This window comes from Rattus rattus, chromosome 3 (assembly GCF_011064425.1).
Source record: "Rattus rattus isolate New Zealand chromosome 3, Rrattus_CSIRO_v1, whole genome shotgun sequence".
Lineage (NCBI taxonomy): Eukaryota > Metazoa > Chordata > Mammalia > Rodentia > Muridae > Rattus > Rattus rattus.
In genome coordinates, this window is record NC_046156.1 from 20,800,550 (window position 1) to 20,821,987 (window position 21,438).

Sequence of the window (21,438 nt, forward strand, 5' to 3'; positions counted from 1 at the left end):
GGGCCAGGAAGTCGGTGGTCGGGTGGGAGGGGGCAGAACTTCTGGGCACAGGAGGCCACAGGGAGAAGAAATCAGACTCAGGCAATCGAGAGTGTACTTGGAGGGAACAGCTACCACAGTGGAGAAAGAGGTTTAGAGCTAGTTACATAATTGGGTTGTAGGTTAGATAAACTTCCTGGGGAGACTGCCCAAGCGAAAGTCCCGAGTTTTAAACCATATTAGAAGGGAACCGTGCAGCAGGCAGACGAGTGAGACCTCAGTTTCCTAGCTCTAGAAACAAGATCCTGATCACAAGTGCAATTTGGGCTCTTTGGGGACAATAAAAGACTTATACATTGAAAAAAAAAACTTTCCAATGTCATTATTTATGCTGCTGGTGGGTCGAAGAAAGTCCTACTCTAACACAGTACAATTAAGTGGCCAGTTTTCTTGAGGAAGTTGTTACGGGGAGGCCCCAGGATGTGTGAAGGCTCGTGGGGCAAAGGAAATGTATCTGATCATCTCTGACCATACTTACGAAAGATGTAGCATCTTAAGTCTTTGGTAAAACCGGGATAGTCTTGAGACACTCTCAGGGTGAAAACAAGGAAACGAATCTGATAGACGGCACAAAAATTGGTCCCAAGCCCAGACATCATCAGTTAACATATAAGGTTGCAGGCATCAAGAGAAGGGACCTTACCACCAAAGTGGGAAACACAATGTGAGGAAAGAGAAAATGTTTGGGGGAGAAGCTGCCTTCTGGTGTTCCAGCTGGGGTTTCTATTGCAAGCTAAATATCCTCGACTTTCTTATATTTGGGGGGAAAACGGAAACATTTAGTTACAGGCAACTGGCGTCAGCTTCCACAGAGAACTGAGGTCCTTGAAAGAAGATGCGTCTGTCTTCAAGACGATAAAGGCTGCTTGATCTGTCTTGTTTTAGCCCACAATTTTCTGTAAGACAATAAATTACTCCATGTTTTTGTATTTGCTAAGACTTGTTTTGTGGCTGAAAATGTAAATATTTTAAAGTTCCTTGGGCTGTTGAAAATTGTGTTTTCTGCAGCTGTTGGAAGGAATGTTCTGTAGATATCTGTTAAGTCCAACCTCTCTATGGTGCAGTTTGTCTGTGGTGAAGTTTCATTGCTTATTTCTTATGTCTGGATGATCTGTTTGTTTATTTGCATAGGCTATTGAAATTGCCCATTATTAATATGTTGAATCCATCCCTTTGTTGTCCATTTGTAGGGGCAGTCCTGATGTTAAGCTCCTGTTCCCCAATTGGTTCTTAATCTGTCAGTAAAGAAAGTCATGGGCCAATTGCTGGGCGGAAGGGATAGGCGGGACTTCCAGGTCCCTGGAGGCAAGCAGAGAGAGATGGAGGAGGAGAGGAGAGTTCCACAGGCCTCTCTGATTGAGAAAAGTTGACCAGCCATGTGAGATCTCGAAACTGAGCGGCCACACAGCCGCTCCTACAGGCGTGTGATCAAGGGGGTTAGTTTAGGGCGGCGAGTGGTATGGAGCTACGAGTATTGATAAGGGCACGCTTTTCCAGGTGGAAGATAGTAGTGTCCAGCAGTTGTGCCGAGACGGCAAGTTGAAAAGGAACAACTGTGTGTGTGAGTGCACGCATGCACACGCGCATCTTTTATCGTGGATTCAAGGGAAGCTGGGTGGGGGCTGTAGTGCAGCCCATTCCCTGAGATAAGGCCGGGGATCAAAAAGCTACACACAACATCCATTAGTGTTTCTTTTATGAATTCGAATGCATGTATGCATTGCTTTTTCCATTGTTGTATCATTTTTTTTAAAGGAAGATCTTATTGTTTCTCCTGGTCTGAGGGTATAAAGTCATTCAAGGGGGTCATGTCCGTGGGAATGTGAGGTCACATTGCATCCATAGTCAGGAAGCAGTGAGAGATCGCAGGATACAGCACACTTCCCCCTTTTACATTTTACTCAGTTATAGACTCCAGTGAAGCCGAAGAACAGGGTCAAGGATGGGAAGGACTCAGGCAAATCCTTACAAAAAAGTGGTATATGGGGGAAAGTCAGCAAAGCAGAAAGCTTTGCTCCCCCTACTTATTGTCCTAGAGATTGACTACAGCCATTAGAAGAAGCCAGGGTTACTCCAGAGTGTGTGCAGGTGACCCTTGGCTCATCACAACACTAAAGCACACATTACTGAACGGATTTAGGATGTCATGAGACATGGGATGCAGGAAGTACAGTGAACATACTAAAGTCATACAGGAAAAGCAGGCCCAAGAACTCTGTCAGCCACACCAGACTGAGGCAATGCATGCCTTCATCCGAGTCCTATAACGAGGTAACACCTAGCATTAAGATAAAGATAGCATTCACTGACCACTCAGGATATGCATCAAGAGACCGTCAGGCATATGCTTCAGGTCTCAGGGCCTTCAGCTCAGCTCAGTCTCTCGTGTTGAGATGGTGTGCTCAAACTGCCATCTGCTCATCTACCCCTCACCTGTCTAGGTCTGTGTCCTGGCTGGCTTTACACCAACTGGACACAAACTAGAGTCATCAGAGAGGAAAGAGCCTCAGTGGAGGAAATGCCTCCATGAGATCCTGCTGTAAAGCATTTTCTCAATCAGTAATCAATTAGGTGGGGGAAGCCCAGCCCATCGTGGGTGGTGCCTTCCCTGGGTTGGTGGTCCTGGTTTCTCTAATAAGCAAGCTGAGCAAGCCATGGGAAGCAAGCCAGTAAGCAGCATCCCTCCATGGCCCCTGCATCAGCTCCTGCTTCCTGGATCCTGCCCAGCTTGAGTTCCAGTTCTGAATTCCTTTGGTGGTGAACAGCATCATGGAAGTGTAAGCTGAATAAACCCTATCCTCCCCAACTTGCTTTGTGGTCATGGTGTTTGTTATAATGACAGAAACCTTAATTAAGACAATCTGCCATCCATTGATCCACCCTGGTCCTGCCCTGTTGTCTCTGTTCTGGTCTCAATCCCGACCCTGAAGCCTGACACTACAGTGGTTCTTAACCTATGGGTCATGACCCCTTAGAGTGTCAAATGGCTTTATTGCCACAGGAGTCACCTAAGACCACCAGCACCAGGAAGCATAGATATTTACATTAGGATTCATAACAGTAGCAAAATTACATTGATGAAGTAGCAACATAAATGATTTTGTGGTCGGGGGTCCCCACAACATGAGGAACTGTATTAAAGGGTCTCAGCGTGAGGAACGCTGAGGACCACTGAAAAGCAACAGCTCAGGTTGGCTTGTCATCAGTACAGTTTAGTTCTAGTTTCTCTGCTTCTCAGTACCTCTAAAACCCCTTGATGTCTGCTGTGGCCCCTTAACTCATGAGAGGCATTCTATAACCTACATATATCATAAGTAGAAACATTTGCTGGGTGATGCATAATATGTGATCTGAGAATTAATATTAGTTCCTAAAATTGTGGTAAAGTGGCCTATGCTCACCATTGCCAGACTATCAAGAAAAGCTGTCGTATCTGACAAATTGTTGTCATAGGAACAGGGGTCCCTTGTGAGCTCATTGTTACCCAATAAATGCTGAGACTGGGGAAAGACACAAACGTGCTTGTCTATGTTGCTGACAAAAGCATCTGGGATGGTGGGGCACGTACTCTAAGTAGGTTTTCAGTACATACAGGCTGTGCAAAACAGAACACAGCTCAAGTGGGCCTTTAGCGTGGATACATATCTCATCGGCGATCAATTCCTGCTTCCCCTCCCTTTGATAGTTAGCCTGACACCCAGACATGAGTTTTGAGATAGTTTATTTTCTTTAACAGTTTTAACTCCTTAAAATTGCGTGTGTATGTCTTTCCAGTTCTGATCGCCATAGTTCGCAGTTTAATCCTCAAGGAAGTAAAGAAGCACAGAGAGTGCTGTGGGGATGCCTGTGTGTCAGCCACCATCAGGGTCTCATAGAGAGGACGCAGCGGATGCTGAAACACAAGAGTAAATGCTGATGTGACTAACACAGGTAGCCCAAAGCCATTACAGCCGTTGCACATAGCAGAGGGGAGAGACTTCCCCGCCTTCTCCATTTCCCAGCTCCACTCTCTCACTGCCCCTCCTCTTATAGACACTGAAAATACCTGTCATCAAGGCCAGCAGAGAGCTGTCAATCATGAGGTCTGAATGGACCAATGGGAATCATGCAGGATGGCAGCAGACAGCCCCAAACAATCAGTCCCTCAGCTGTGGGTACATTTTACTCCATGACCTCTTGCCACTCCTCCAGTGACCCCTGCCTAGTCTGGTGGGAGCCAGAGTAGTAATTCCCCAACATTTTTCTATTTTCTAATTGTGAAAGGCCATGTGAAGACAACCACTGGGTTGCAGTTTGAATAGAAATGCCAACCATTTTGCTGTTTCTCTCAGCACTTGTGGCGCTATGCTCTTGGTCACCGCCAGATTATAGTCATCAGGAGGAATCACGGATATCGAGCTCTCTGTTAGCAAGCTCTCTGATGGATAAAGCAGTCTGTAGCCACCATTCTACAACACTCACCAGTTTACATTTCTATTTATTTGTTCTTTTAAGCAAATGCTTATTCCTGACAATGCCTACACTTGACGAATTATAGTTGAGGCTGGTGTTAGAAATCAAAATGTGATATTCAAAAATTCACCAGACAAGTTAATTACCATTTACTGTCACAAGTCCTCATGAGGGTAATAGAAAGTTATATGGGAGCATAGGGGACTTGTCATAAAAATTTGACTGAAAGTCACATGTATAGATGGCACTACTCCCAGGAATGTCTTGTATACACACACACACACACACACACACACACACACACACACACACAAACACACACAATTCACACAAATACTTACCATTTTCCCTCTCGCAACAGTTTGAATCCTTCATTGATTTCTGGAAAAGGCAGCCTGTGGGTTATAAGAGGTTCTATGTTGAATTTTTTTTGTACGTAGTCAGTTACTAGTTTAGGGATGTCATCTCTGGTTTTATACCCTGTAGAAGGAAGGAAAGGACCAAATTAATGGGATGAGAAATGTATCAAAGCTGACTGAAGACTCCAGAGATTAATTATTATAATTAATAATTTATAATAAATTTGATAATTTGTAAAATTATCAGTGTTCATGGATACAGTAAGCCATTCATCTCCCTATTTGTCCTTTACCCGAGTGCCAAAGCACTTTGTTCCATAGAAGAATCCAGTCACCGATAGAATGATAATTACCAGGGCCACAGGAAAGCCCTCCTACCTGATGCTCTCATGGCTAGAACCCATGTGCCTAAAGCTCTTCTTTGCCTTGAGGGTCCTAACCATTTCCTGCAATGCCCACTAGCTGATTGACCTGGGTTGCCAGGCTCATTTCACTCAAGATCCTGAGATTAACTCCGATCAAATCAGCTGGAAGGTGAACATTATAGGAAGTAGTCAGTGTCCTGAAAACAATGGAGTTGTGGGCCGATGGTCTGTGAGCATGACTGCGTTGAATCTGTTACTTCTGTTCTTTTACAGAGAAGAAAAAATACCAGCCCAGACTCGTTTGAGAGCACACACCCAATGACCTAAGACCCTCCCGGAAGACTCACCTCCTAAAGGCCACGGAACCTATCAGTAATACCATCCTGGGGGCCTCACACACCTGAGGGACACTAAGGATCCATACTTTAGAAACAATGCAACATCTGACGATTGCACAGCTCGCTGGTTATGCAGGTTTTCCCCTGACCTAGAAACCTCTTAGCGTAAAACTGGAAAAAGAAGGTGATGTCTGTTACAGCTTCTTCCATCTATAATGAAGTAATTCTTTTGTTTATAACATTTTAATTTATTATTTGGGTATTTAATAATTCTTTTTAAGGGTCCAAGTCTATTAGTTTGATTCATTGGTGACTGAGCACCAACCGTTAAGTATCTGCCATGCCCTTACAGCTCGCCATTACACTTGCACATGCGCTCACAACGACACTTGGTATTGTAAACAGCACCAGGAGAAACACACGGCCCAGCAGGAAGGGAATAAGGCAGTTTGTAGATTTCAACACTGGGGCTATAGTAGCTGATAAAAATAAAGGCACAGAATTGGGGTCTGGAAATGTGGTGGCTAGGCACAAAGCTAGTAAACCCAGATACCTGGAGACAACACATTCACTCTTCCGGCAGTTGTGTGGGATTCTAGGGTTCTCCTAAAAGCATGGACGAGCCTCTAAGGTAGCAAGCACAGTGCCTGACAGGAAAGAAACTACAAAACTTGAAGAATGTCAGTCTTATCAAAGGAAGGCAGCAAAGACTCTTGTCTGGGGATAGGAAAAACTGGAGGCCCATGGTCTAGTGATGGCCTGACAGGCAATTCTTCCCCTGATGTTTACTTCCCAGCTTTTTTAGCTTGCTGAGTGGGTACTGCTCTTGCTGCAGACTGTATAGACCTTTTGTGCTGAACCAGAAGGCTGTACTTGATATCCCTGAGTAGTCACAGACATGGGTCTGAACCCTGTGGTACACACTTGAGGTCATCTTGGCTATACAAATCCCATATCTTCCTATTTGATGTGAGTTTCAGTTTCTTCTTCCTGTTGCTTTGATAAAAAATATCCTGACTTGGGCTGGAGAGATGGCTCAGGGCACATGCCTTATTCCAAGTGCTAGGTCTCATTTCACCCAAGATTCTGAGATTAACTCAGATCAAAGCTGGAGGGTGAACATTATAGGAAGTAGTTAGTGTCCTGAAAACAATGGAGTCTGAGGACCTGGGATCAATTCCCAGCAGCCACATAGTCATTCACGACCATCTGTAACTTCAGATTTAGAGGCTCCAAGACCCTCTTCTGTTTAGTCTTTGAGAGCACCAAGCACAAAAATGTTGCATATGCAGACACACAGCAAGGCACTCACACATAAAGAACAAATAAATTTTTTGACAGAAGCAAAACAAACATCTTTTTCTTATAAATTAACTACCACAGGTTATTTATTTTTTACCTCAACAGAAAATGGACACAGATGGATGGTTAGCTGCAAAGAAAAGCCTAGCTATTCTCAGCACTCAGTTACTCTTTATATGGGTTCGTTTGGGGGGAGTTTTACACAGTTAGATAAGTTTTGAGTGTCTGAAAGTTGAAAGTTTTATAGTGGAAGACTGGTCAGGGGAAACATTCTCTCTGTTATATGATCAACTGGGCAGCAATCCAACTTCATATTCAACTCACACAAAACCGTGTCAAGAAAAAATGGAGAGGGCCCCAGATATTCAAGCCAACAAACAAACACACGTTGCCACCAAAGCAAACCCAAAGCACTTTATCTTTGGTAGTCTCAGGCCTGTTTTCGTGGGTTGTGGGTTACCGTAGCCAACGCCTCAACTGATGGCTTATTCTTTGCTTATGTGTTAAGTGCTTAATGTGTATATTTTCCATTTAGTTCCCTCTCTATAAGAAAAGCTACTGCCTAACCAAGACTGGGATTAAGAGTTTGAATTGCTTGCTTAAGGGTAATGCCCATGGAGTACTCTGATAGCCCAAAGACAAGTTTTTCAATTCCAGACCTTAAATTAACAATCAATCGATCAATAATTAATCACCAATGGCCTGTCATCGATCACTAATCATGCTTGAGCATTCTGGCTAAGGCTAGGGTAAGAGATAATATGAACTGTACTGTCTAATAATAAGGCAATGTTAGTCATATGTGGTCGCTTATATTTATTTATTTAAATTTTAGGCAAGGTCTCAGGATGTTGCCCTGGCTACCCTAAAACCTACTCATTATGCACATTAGGATAGCCCCGAACACACACAGATCCACTTCCCTCTGTCTTCCTAGCACATGGAATAAGGCATGTGCTACTACAGCCACCATAGTTCTTTGAACTTAAAGTAAAATTAACCATAACTGATTCATCAGCCTTCCAGCCTGAGTGGCCAATAGCCACACATGAGACCAGAAGTCACAACATTAGATAGCATGGCCTCAGAACATCTAACACTGCACTGGCTTCCCAAGACATGTGAGTCTTGGAAGCATGTGGGGTATGTGATCAGTGATGGAATAGAATCTAGAAGAATGTAAATTGATCCGTTCTTATTGCCCCGTACAAAGCTTAAGTCCAAGTGGATCAAGGACCTCCACATCAAACTAGATACACTCAATCTAATAGAAGAAAGAATGGGGAAGAGTCTTGAACACATGGGCACTGGGAAAATTTCCTGAACAAAATACCAATGGCTTATGCTCTAAGATCAAGAATTGACAAATGGGACCTCATAAAACTGCAAAGCTCCTGTAAGGCAAAGGACACTGTCATTAGGACAAAATGGCAACCAACAGATTGGGAAAATATCATTACCAATCCTATATCTGATAGAGGGCTAATATCCAAAATGTACAAAAAACTCAAGAAGTTAGACTTCAGAGAGCCAAATAACCCTATTAAAAATGGGGTACAGAGATAAAGAATTCTCAGCTGAGGAATATCGAATGGCTGAGAAGCACCTAAAGAGATGTTTAACATCCTTAGTCATCAGGGAAATGCAAATCAAAATGACCCTGAGATTCCACCTCACACCAGTCAGAATGGCTAAGATAAAAAACTCAGGTGACAGCAGATGCTGGCGAAGATGTGGAGAAAGAGGAACACTCCTCCATTGTTGGTGGGATTGCAAGTTGGTACAACCACTCTGGAAATCAGTCTGGAGGTTCCTCAGAAAATTGGATATTGCACTACCTGGGGACCTAGCTATACCTCTCCTAGGCATATACCCAAAAGATGCTTCAACATTTAACACAGACACATGCTCCACTATGTTCACAGCAGCCTTATATATAATGGCCAGAATCTGGAAAGAACCCAGATGCCCTTCAACAGAGGAATGGATACAGAAAATGTGGTACATCTACACAATGGAATATTACTCAGCTATCAAAAACAATGACTTTATGAAATTCATAGGCAAATGGAGGGAACTGGAAAATATCATCCTGAGTAAGGTAACCCAATCACAGAAAAACACACTTGGTATGCACTCACTGATAAGTGGATAGCCCTAAATCTCGAATTACCCAAGATGTAATCCACAGACCACATGAAGCTCAAGAAAAAGAATGACCAAAACGTGGATGCTTCACTCCTTGTTAAAAGGGAGAACAAAAATATCCATAGGATGGGATATGGAGGCAAAGTTTAGAGCAGAGAGTGAAGGAATGGTCGTTCAGAGCCTGCCCCACATGTGACATATATATATATATATATATATATATATATATATATATATATATATATATATATATATATACAGCTACCAAGACTAGATAAGATTGATGAAACTAAGAAATGCGTACTGACAGGAACCGGATATGGATCTCTCCTGAGAGACACAGCCAGAACATGTCAAATACAGAGGTGAATGTTAGCAGCAAACCACTGAACTGAGAATGAGACCGCCTTTGGAAGAATTAGAGAAAGGATTGAAAGAGCTGGAAGGGTTTGCAACCTCATAAAAACAACAATGCCAACCAGCCAGAGTTTCCAGGGACTAAACCACTACCCAAAGACTATACATGGACTGACCCATGGCTCCAACTGCATATGTATCAGAGGATGGCCTTGCTTGGCACCAATGGATGGAGAAACTCTTGGTCCTGCCAAGGTTGGATCACCAGTGTAGGGGATTATTGGGGGGGGGCAGTAAGAGGTGTGGATGGGGAGGGGAACACCCTTATAAAAGAAGGAGAGGGAGAGGGGATGGGGGCTTAAGGACAGGAAACCAGGAAAGGAAATAACATTTGAGATGTAAATAAAGAAATACCAAAAAACAAAAACAAAAACAAAAACAAAACATAGGTCTTTGAGAAATTTATTAAGTTGATGTAAAAAAAAAAAAAAAAGAATCTGGAGGTATGTTGAGAGAGAATGAACTGTGACCAACATTGTAATGATCTATTTTGTTTTAAGATAGAAAAGTAGGTTGAGTATCAAGGTGAGAACGCAGGGATCAAATCAGTGATATATTTCTCTCTATGGGGGAGTGGTCCATATACCATCCATGGCTTGTCACTCAATACAGAAAGTTCGGGTCCCAATAAGCACCTTCTTTATCTTATCAGTGTTAGGTTAGTACTCTGTTGCTTCTACAAGGAACTTACTACTTTTGGGAAGACAGACTTACCCTTTTTTGGATGTTGGAATAGGGCCTTTCTCGGTGTATCTGAGTGCTGGACCTGACTATGTGCGGTCTAGACTGGGCTTGACTGTGTGGCAGACTTTCTGCCTCTGCGTCCCGAGTGCTGGATTGCAGGCATGAGACACCAGGCCTGCCTCCCCTTATCATTTTTGATAACTGTCTTGCCTTCTATTTCTTCCCGTTTTCCTTTCTTGTTTCCTTCCAAAGAGCATGCAGGGGGACTTAGGGGTCTGAAAAGAGAGAGTAAACTGAGGGGCCTACCTCCCAAAACAGAAGATTTTAGAGTTCTCCCAGGGAGAAGCACCTCTGGGTCAAAAGAGAGCTGGGAGCCGGTGGGAGCCACTCCCATAATTACGCACACTCCGGAGCTCCTGTTGCAGGACTTCAAAGCCGAGACCTAAATGCAGAAACAGACTGGTTAATGTCTCAGCGGCATTTACATGTACGTGTAGCTTGTAACTGGCCTGCTGAAAGTGACAATGTTCTAAGGAGGCCCTTGCACCTCTCCACCAGACAAGCAGACTATTGAATCAAGTAAACTCAAAGAAATGGGTGTTTTTTCATAAATCTCATGCTAAGAGAAGAAAAGGGCACCAAACAGAGGGAGGATTTGTCTCCTGGAGAGAGATTTCACACAGATCTGACAGATTGTCAGTTTTCCTTACAGGATAAGACTGAAGCCCAGACAAGGACTGGCCAAGGGGAGGTAAGATCATACCTTGACTAGGACTGCTTAGATGTGTGTATCTGTTTACAACTTCCTTTCACTTCAGGACCCAGAAGATCGATTTGGGGTCCTTTTGTCCCTCTTCCCAATGTGGCCACATTGAATAAATCTCCCTTTTCTGTTTCCTACTTTTAGTTTGGCCTTTTTAATTGGCTATTGAGGATGGGTAGTCAGGCATGACATGGTGCACAGTTTGTGTCCTGCAAGTTGATAATGGTAAGGTACACTTTCAAGGGGAATGTGGGAGACATTCTATGATCAAACAGTCATAGTATGTTTACTATGATACCTTGAATAAGTTGTTTAAATCCACCATGAGGGCTGGAGAGATGGCTCAGCCGTTAAAGGCTAGGCTCACAACCAAAAATAAATCCACCATGATTAATATCATAATTATTAATTCAATCGTTAAATGAACATTATCTAGAAGGGTGATCTAAAAATGGGATAGAATAGGCTAATAGCTCAGAACGATGCAAGGTATAATATCAATGTGCTCAAAAATGCTAGGTAAAAATTTATAGCCCTACATTGGGACTGGGGGATGTAGAATTGTGCTTAGTGTGCTGGAGGCTCTTGGCTCAATTTGTAACAATCCTCCCAAATAAAACAGATTATAGGAAATCCTGTTCTTTCTGATGTGAATGAGTTGATGCGTTGTGGCCCCCATTGTGTCCAACACACGTACCATCGTTTCAATCAGTCCGATGGCCTCAAAGGCAAAGTCAACACCGACACCTGTCATCTCCTTCACCACCTTCTGAACAGGTTTCTTGAGCTTTTTAGGGTTGAGGCAGTCAGTGACCCCCAAGGCTCTTGCCCGAGGAAACTTCTGCTCGTCGATGTCAACCCCGATGATTCTAGATGCACCAGAGAGTTTGCAGGCCATGACGATGGCTGAACCAATTCCTCCAAGTCCAAAAACCACACAGGTAGAGCCAGGGGTGACCTGTATTTTTAAAGGATTAACCTTTGTTAGACTTTGAACAGTGATCTTTTATTAGTAGGAAACAGAGGGGAAAAATCCCTTCAGTTTTGTCCGCGATGAAGGAGCCTTTTGACTATGTGGCTCCTTGTTTACTATGCTACCAGAAAACACACAGTCTCACCTGAGCTGTGTTAAACACAGCTCCGAAGCCTGTCGACACCTCACAGCTTACAATACAGACTGTGTCCATAGGAGCTCTGTCATTGATCGTTGCCACAGCGATCTCATCTACCACGGTATATTCTGTGAACGTGCTGGTTCCCTGAAGGTGATAGATTTTCTTCCCTCTGCAGGTAAATCGGCTGGTTCCGTCCAACATTAATCCGGTTGGAGAGAGAATACTGCTCCCCAGATACAGAGCAACAACAAGAAAAAAAAAAGGAGAAATAAAAAGACATTATCAGGGCTGAGTCAAAAACCCTGTGTGAGAAAAGCAAATGAGGTGAGAAGTCAAAGAATTCGAAACTGACTTTTGTTTCTTACAGAAGTTGCCCTTGGGGTGAAGGCAGTAGATGCATTCCCGACATTCTGGGAGAGGGAACATTAAGACTTTGTCTCCTGAAGATAAAGAATAAAGAGAGTTATGGGGAAAGTTATGACAGACCTGAAGAATGGTTAATACTGCTGGGAACTGGTTTTGGCAGATGTCATCAATTTGTCCTAAGAAGAGTTGTGTGTAGCATTGTACTTAAAGTTAATTATCATTTATTTCATCATGGGATTAAAATAATCACTTTTAATATAAATAGATCTACAAGATAGAAGAAGAATCTGGATATTTACATGTCATCACATTGAGGTTCAAAGGTAAGAGACAGCTACCGCTAAGAGTGACCTCAGTCTTTGTGGAATATAAGACTTGTCGATTTGGTTCAGTGTTCTAGGAGAAAAGTTGAACTGGACTTTAGTAGAGTTCAATATTTTTTGGAAGAATGAATTATACACGAGCTAAATTAAAATCAGTACTCATTACGAGGTGTTGCATTATGTTAGAACTCGAAAGGCAGCCTGTGCCCTCAATCCTATTCTGCCATTAAGTAGCTAAATCAATAAAACAAGGTAATTGATCTTTTTCAGAGCATCTATTTCTTTATACATGATTGAGATCACTCTGTGCCCTGCCCTGAGTTCCACCGAAACACTGGGTTTTCAGCCTGATCGCTCCCAAAGACTTGACTTTCCAAGTAGCTTTTGACTCCATTTTGAGAATGGAGTATGATGACTGTGCTCCTAAGTGAGCACAGGAAGTACACCATCTGGTAGACCTCAACCCCTCCCAAAGCCTTTATTTTCATTTCCTTTAGTTTTCCAGTTTTGCCTCTTAGGTCCCTAGAAATTCCTTGCCACTGCAACCTACATATATATTCATACACTCAACACCCAAATGCATCTACTGTGTGGTGTATAACATGGGATCACAGAGCTAAGCTCAGTAATTGGGATGGCAATCAACAACGCCTGTTCGCCTCAGTCAGTGCTTGATACCAAGGCAGTCAGCAACGTCTAGCAAACTGCTGTACCACGTGAGCATATTATTATTCCATACATTCTGACATTGTGGGAAGATGCAAACATGTTCACCCACATCTCCGACATAGCATGCTCACAATGCACATAAAGGAAAACGGAAAAAAAAAACCTATGACAATGATAACTATAATATTATTATGATAATTATTCTTGCTAGAAAAATGATATTATCAAGTGTTTGAAACATGAAGGTTTGTAGCATGGGGAAGGTAAATATAAATTCTAGAAGAAACTCTTACACACGATGCTACTCTGCACAATTAAAAAGATTAGGGCATGTGGGGTGTGTGTGTGTGTGTGTGTGTGTGTGTGTGTAGAAAAAGGTTTCTTAATCATACATATTCTAATGTTTAACAGTATTGTGAAACATTGTATATATTGTACTTATTAGTTTAACTTAGGATAGGCTGCTGTGAGGAACACAGCCTTGTGCTTGGTAGGCACGTATCACACTACTGAACTCTGTCTTCAGTCTGGGATTCTGAATCCCAGGCTGTGTATGTCTTGTAATATATCTGGTGTCTGGAAGCAGTTTGATGATTTTGTCAATATTCGATGAGTTTTAAAACTTTTTTTGTTTTTGTTGTGTTTTGGATTTTAGCCCTGGCTGTCCTACTGACTATGTAGACCAGGCTGGCCTCTAAGACTTAGAGAACTGCCTGCTTCTGTCTCCCAAGTGCTGGGATAAAAGGTGTACACCACCACACGTGGCTTCTGAGACCTTTGTTTTACCTCAGGGGAAGAATCAGAGTAGGAGTTAGGAAAGGAATTGGTACTATATTGTAAAGAATGGATCTGTCTTTACATAGAGACAGGCCCTTGTCTGATCCTGTAAGAGCTAATATGCAGGGCACCCACAGGTGATGTGCTTTTCCTTTCCAGCATGCCTGACACATAATGCCATCCCCCCAACTCACCTGAGACTTGGAGTCTGCTCACCTCTCTGAGGGCAGCCTAAGAAGACCTGACTATTTCTCCTTTTTCTCTCAGATGCTGGTTATAGCCTAACTGTGCTCTTACACTCCATAATTTAATGCATCAGGTTTCCCTGTTCTTTGTTCTAAAGCACTCCTCCTCAACTTGTGGCCATCTGTGCGTAGGAGGCTGACGTCCGTACTGCCTCAGCACAAGCAACATGACATCCTTCTCTTCTCCCTTCCATCTTGCCTGACCTGGGCTTTCCCCTTTAGGCTCTAATAAACTGTCTTCACACCGCCATCTGATTCCATTCTTTGTCCCCAAGCTTGTCTGTGATTGCTCTTGAATTCTTTTCATTAATAAAACTAAAAAACATGAAGAGGGACCCTGATTTCTCTGTTATCACATGGTGGCTTTGCTGGGGCTCCCCATGATTTCTGGGAACACCATTCTGCTGCCTATTAATGTTCCAATTGGCAGAGAAGCTGAACCTAATCCTGCACACCCACAAGGCGTCGGTATCCCGCCCAGGTACCCACCTGGCTTCACGGTAGTCACACCTTGACCAATACTCTCCACAATTCCAGCTCCCTCGTGGCCCAGGATGACAGGAAATGGCGTTTCCATTTTCCCTTCTAGGATATGATTATCAGTGCCACAGATCCCGGAGGATATGATCTGAAAGATGATTAAGTAACTGCATATAAATTGCCTGGTGACAGAAAAACAAAGTCACTGTGTTCTCACTCATACTCGGATGCTGGGATCAAATCTTCAGTTTTGTGTGCTTAACTTGGACCACGAGTAGAGTCAGGTGTACGGGTCGGTTTTTAATCAACTGCGTGCAACCCAGATATAACAGGGAGAACATCTTAATTTAAAAGATGCTTTTCAACAGATTGTTGTCTTAATTAATAATTGAGGTGGGAGGGCCCTGCTCACAGTGGGGGTGCAGTCCTGGGCTATTGGTCCTGGGTCGTATAAGGAAGCAGGATGAGCAAATCATTAGTGGGTAAGTGAATAAGTAGCCATTCTCTATGGCCTCTGCTTCCGTTCCTGCCTTTAATTCCTGCCCTGATTTCCTTCAGTGATGCAGTGTGATCTGAGGGTGGTGAGAGAAAATGAAGCCATTCCTTCCCAGATTGCTTTTGAGTCTGGTGTTTTATCACTGCAATAGGAACCCTAGCTAACACACCAGGAAGGAGCCACTAGAGGGAGAGGGAGGAAATGCTTTAAAGGGAGAAGGAATAGTAGAACAGAGGCGGAAATGAAAAGGGAAGGAGAGGGGTGTTTAAGTGTAGAGGGAGACTCAAAGGTAGGGTGGAGCAAGGATAGTTAACTCTAAGGTTATTTTAAAAAGCCATAGAGAAACATACTATTTTCAAAGCTTGCTAAAAGTGTGTGTGTGTGTGTGTGTGTGTGTGTGTGTGTGTGTGTGTGTGCGCGTGCGCGCGCTCCCAGAAGCCATAGGTTGACAATTAAAAAGTCCAGTGCCAGGTCTGGGACCCCCTCAACCCAGAGTTGTTGGTCATGGGTGCCTCGGGGCCTCCTCAAGCAACATAAGCTTGAGACAGCTCTCAGTTGTTGGGAAGATCTTATTACTGAAAAACCCACAGTTTTTCTGAAAAAACGAAGCTGGTACTGGCTGGGATGCTTTCTCCCTGACGGCTCACTCTCCTAGCACTCCAAGGGTCTGTGTGAGGTACTGGGAGGGAAAAGTCACCAATAGTTTTACCTCTGCAAGCTGCAATAATGACAAGACTGGTAGCATGTGCCCATGGGTGTAGTAGTAACCTGCTATGGGTCGACCAACCACTTTCTGATTGTATTTATGTGTCTGGTACTATAAATCTGGCCAAAAAGCCATAACTGGGAGCACATAGGCTCCAGAGGTAAGCGTGTTACGATTATTTTATTGCTAACTAGACATCATATCAAACTGTCCTCAAAAGACATGCATTTACTCATAGATTAGTGCAACTCTCACATCTCTTACTGCTGTGAGTGACAGCTAATGAAGAAAGTCACAACTGGTCAAGGTGCTGATCATGTGTGTCGCATGCCCTCCTGTAACTGGGACATCAGTGTCACACAGCTCCCCAGGGCTGGGGTGATATTGTGGAAAAGGGGTTGGAAAGATTGTGAGAACCCAGAGGTTGAGGAAGACCAGGGAGAAACAGTGACCTCTGGACACTGGAAACACTGTACTCACAGCAACTGTGGCTACGTGCACAAAATCAAACCATTTAGCTTTTTTTTTTTTTTTTTTTTTTTTTTTTACCCACCTGACTGTCTTAATATGGCAAAAATCATTAAGTTGTGTCTGGTGCTTTGCTACAAACAGTTAAACATTCTATGGGATGCTGGTAAAGTACACAACAGAAACTTGAGAGTCTTTTGATACAAAGCCTGGGTGATATCGCAATGCTCTCCCTGCCTCCCAGAGCAGGCGAACAGTCTCAACCCCAAGGCTGTTTGCACACGCTCCTCACGCTGCTTGCTGTTTCCTGACACAAAGGAACACGCGGAAGGGAAATGGAAAGACCTTCAAACGAATCTTCAAAGACTCCTCTACAGTGTACAATTTTCTTGCTTTTTCTTCGTGCCATTGTTTCTTTTTTCTAGCTATTCCAATTTCAAAAGGTCAGTTAGTTTTCTTCCAGGGTAGCGAGATTCCACAGCTGGATTGGGTTGGAGGCAAGTCAGATCAGTTTCAAATCGTGTATTTCACTTGGAACATGTTGCCAGCACCAACAAGTTTTATCTAGACATTCTGTTTATTTTCACTGGCTAGAAGAAATTGATCCGTGGAGCTGTCCAGATTCTTTGTCAAATTGCTCTTCTCTTTTGGCAATCTGACCGCTCGCATGGATGTCTATTTCCTTTATTCCTCTGGGCTCTTTGTGGGATGGGAGATATTTATCTGTTTTCTTGGTCCGTTTGTTCAGGCCTTTGGTTCAAATAGCTGACCTACAATCCCATTTCTCTGGATACTTTTGTTTATTTGTTTGCCGCTCTCGAATGCCCTCTCTGGCTGGTCTTCAGGGAAATCAGCCTAGTCTGGTTCACAGCATTTCCCGAGATTCAAGTGCTCTTAGCATGGACTATTGTTTCTTTGCTTGGTTCTCTGTGTCGAGCTTGCTGCTGCATTGCTCACGGAGTTTCCAGACCTCTCTTAATTGCTTATCCCCAAGTTCTCTGATATGGGTTTGGTGTGATTTGCCCCTCAAGAGATTCATATTCTAGACTCTTGGTCCCCAACAGTATTGACAGCTAGCAATGCTTTTGATTGATGGGGTCTAGTACAATACCCTCACGAATGGCTTAATGTCTTTCTCAAGAGGTTAGATGGAAAGGCTTGTTAGGATGGTCCATCAGTTAAGAATGCTTTATGCTCCGGTAGGGAACCTGCATTTCCTTCTTAGCACCCAAGTTAGGAAGCTCGCAACAGTCTACAATTCTAGCTTCAGTGTATCTGATGTCCTTTTGTGCTCTCTAGGGGCACACAAGTATACATAGATACATAGACACACAGAGACAGACAGATATGCACGTGTGTGTGCGTGCACACACACATACACACACACCCACTTTAAAAATGAAATACGTCTTTTAAAAAGAGACTAGAGGATTGAGGATTTGGCTCAGTGGTAGAGCACTTGCCTATCAAGCCCAAGGCCCTGGGTTCAGTCCTCAGCTCCGGGGGGCGGGGTGGGGGGCGGCGGTAGGGTGGGAAGAGACTAGATTAAGTTTTAGAAATAAATTAGTCTAGCAGGACTGGTTTAGTTACCAAGAGAGTTGAATACTCCTTCCCTGCCTCCTTGTAAGAGAACATGAGCGGCTTACTGAAAACTTGTTACAAATTAACAACACACTCTTAACAGAAAACAGACCGAAACCGGTCTTTTTTGGGTTACTTCTCAAGATATGACTCTTCCCACACTCTTTTCCAAATAAAGTTTGCCCAACTAACAGAGAGGTGCAATGCTGAGACCTCTAACTTGTCTCTTTCCATGGCTAGAACATTTATGTAGTATAGAGTTGTGGTGAAGACAAATATCTCCCTAAAGTAGCAAGTCTACTCCATGAGCAGGGAAATGGGACCATAGGCTTTTTCTAGATAGTGTACCTTTTACATATGAAGACCCCAACCAGCACCTAATATAATAGCATTTGGAGGTGGAGCCTAATTTCAAAGCTTCCTGGTGAGGTTGCTGTCTTTATGAAGAGAGAGACCCAGAGCTTCCTTCTTTCCTCTCTCTCTCTCTCTCTCTCTCTCTCTCTCTCTCTCTCTCTCTCTCTCTCTCTCTCTCTCATAAAGGCACAGCAAGAAGATGACATCTATCTAAACCAGGATGAGAGCTTTCACCAGAACTCAGCCCTGCTGGTGCCCTCATCTGGGAGACTTCCAGACTCTGGAACTGTGAGAAAACGAATCTTGTTTAAAGAACACGGATGAGAGGATTCTGATGGCTGCTGGAGCAGGCTCAGCCCTCATTTGGCCCTGACTGCTACAAACTTTTTCCAACGACTGAGAATGGGAAAGGAGAGTGGCCCATCCATCCCTGGTATCATCTATCTGTCCTACCCAGAGTGGACAGTCCCTCGGAGGACAGTGCAGGAGAGTGAGGCCAGACCTCTTAGGCCCCGTTCCCACGGGGAAGAGCATGTATTATGGTCTAGGCTGTTTCCTAGTGATGTAATGGAGTACCACGGATTGTGTCAGTCTTGCACTATCAGTTTCTTTGGCTCACAACTGGAATCTGGTGAATCTGAGAGCGTGCTGTCTCTCTCATCCAACAAGGGCCTCCCCGTTGTTACAGTAGGGCAAACTGCAGGTGAATGTGTGTGAGAGTCGGGCGGGTGCAGAATCGTGTTTTTATTAGGGGCCTATAAGTAATCTCTTCCTACAGTCGCAGCTTTAATCCATTTATGAGGGTGACGGCCCTTTAATCTACACACTCATTCTTCAGAGGCGCTGCTGTAGAACCACTGTGTTGGCAACTACACTTCAGCACAAGTTTTGGAGGACACCTATAGCTTTCAAGTGGCTACACGCCAGCATAGCTCTATAGCTATCAAATGGCTATACATCCAAATAGCTCAGGAACTGTGGGAGAAGGAGGTTTCAGAAGCAATAATTGTGTTGACTTTCACTAATTTTAATTTTATGTGGGTACATGTATACATGAGCTTTCGTGTGTGTGTGTGTGTGTGTGTGTGTGTGTGTGTGTGTGAGAGAGAGAGAGAGAGAGAGAGAGAGAGAGAGAGAGAACTTCCTGAGTGTGTATGTGTTTATGGTACCTTCGTGTGTGTGTGTGTGTGTGTGTGTGTGTGTGTGTGCGTGCATGCACTTGTATGTACACACACACACACACACACACACACACGCGCCAGAGGCAGAAGTCCAAATATCTTTTCTCATTTGTTTCTCTGGTTTTTGTTTTGTTCTGTTCTGTTTTTGAGACAAAACTTCCCACTGGAACAGAAGCTCATCAGTTTGGTTACCCTGGTTGGCCATGAAGTTCTGGGGATTCTCCTGTCGTGAGCTCCTGGCTACCAATGTGTACCTCATGCTTGCATGACGAGTACTGTACTCACAGAACCAACTCCCCAGTTTGATGTTTAAGTCCAAAAAGCAATAGAATTTTTAAAATATCACTGACTACCTGGTATTCACATATATCAAGTTTGTGACATTTCAACAAAATGCAGCCACCCACTTGACTATTACTATATGCTAGTATCAATCTATCAATAATGATAGGAAGTCTTAGCTCTAGTATAGACTACCATTTTTTCCTAAATTATAAAACCATTGCAATATACATATACACAGTCCACGCCTACTCCACACACTGTCGTTTGCACTCACCTTAACTCGAACCTCACAAGCCTTTGGTGGATCAACTGTAACCTCCTCGACAGACAGTGGGGCATTAGTGGTCCAGGCGACAGCTGCCCGGCATGTGATGACCTATATGCATACACGAATGAAGTCATAAGCTCACCTTACTGCTAATTAGCTACAAACAGGTGAGATGTGGCGTCAAATTCACATCCCCTGTCCAAGCAACCATCCTGCCTATGTCCTTTTGAGGTAAAATAACCTACTTACTCATCGGAGACAATTGCATGTATATTTTATGTCTAACTGGTTTAGATAAAAATTGAAATAAAATGTTATAGTGGGAGATATATATATATGTGTGTATGTATATTTTACTGTGCACATATACAGGGGTATTACACATTCTTTTAGCTCCAGAGAGCCGATCAGAATTCTTAGCTGGTTTCTCTATGTTTAAAATGTCACAACGTGTTAATGCTGGCTCATGAAATCCAAGTCTGCCCTGTGAATTAAGTTTCTGCATTTAATTAATACAATTTCTAATGTTAATCACTTACTTAGAGATTATAATCTGTCATGCAAAGGACGTTGTTAGAGACTGTAAGCACCACCTTGGAAGTAAAGCAAGAATCGTCATCCATTTCATTTTCCTAACCAAAGTCCGTCCTAGTGAGATACGACCTGGATCATTTACTTTGCCATCATAACTTACCTCCTCTGCCCTACAGCGTTTATCCATTTTAGCCTGAAACTCTCCACACAGTTCAGCTTTCTGGATTGATATTCCTTTATAGTACGCATTTCAAAGATACACATTGAAGCATTATATTTTATTTTTTTAACTTTTCAGAATTGTCTACGCTGTTTGTTTCTTCAGTGTTTTGACACAAAAATAAGGGGGGAGGTGGGAACACAGCCTTCCACTACCACCAATTATGCCGTTTTCCTAATTTAGGGCAATCATAAGGGTCAGCACATGTGGAGTGCAGTGGAGAAGCCTCACCCCAGGAAAAACACCTGGGTGAGGTGTTTGGGCAAGTTTTTATGTTATTTTTTTAATTAATAACAGCTATCTTATTATGATTTTGACAGAAATGCTCTAAAATTGATTTGTAAATTATAGGAGTTCTTCATCATGTAAAGTGTGTTCTCAGCACAGCCTTAAATAGTAAAGTGCATGTACATTACTAATTACGACCATTCAGGAATATATTCCAAGAACAAACCCTGACTTACATTGCCAGATGTTTTCGTGGTGAGGCTGTCTGGTTCCAT

The 21,438-nt window shown here is 43.2% G+C and overlaps 1 protein-coding gene across 1 annotated transcript; it reads right to left on the bottom strand.

Annotated features, from left to right (window-relative positions):
- Nucleotides 1-3,900: 3,900 nt before the first annotated feature.
- Nucleotides 3,901-21,438, bottom strand: LOC116895299 (alcohol dehydrogenase 1-like). The gene is made up of 9 exons (XM_032896611.1): nucleotides 21,400-21,438; nucleotides 20,188-20,289; nucleotides 14,852-14,990; nucleotides 12,335-12,422; nucleotides 11,986-12,205; nucleotides 11,565-11,825; nucleotides 10,411-10,546; nucleotides 4,833-4,971; nucleotides 3,901-3,931 (listed from the first exon to the last, which is right to left on the bottom strand). Exons 1-9 carry the CDS (start codon nucleotides 21,436-21,438, stop codon nucleotides 3,901-3,903), a joined length of 1,155 nt encoding a protein of 384 aa, XP_032752502.1.

Coding starts and splice junctions, on each gene's coding strand:
- LOC116895299 (XM_032896611.1), bottom strand. CDS start 21,438: ATGGAACCAGACAGCCTCACCACGAAAACATCTGGCAAT. Junction 12,423..14,851: donor TGTGACTACCGTGAAGCCAG/GTGGGTACCTGG, acceptor CTTTATCTTCAG/GAGACAAAGTCTTAATGTTC. Junction 11,826..11,985: donor CTGTGTTTAACACAGCTCAG/GTGAGACTGTGT, acceptor TTAAAAATACAG/GTCACCCCTGGCTCTACCTG.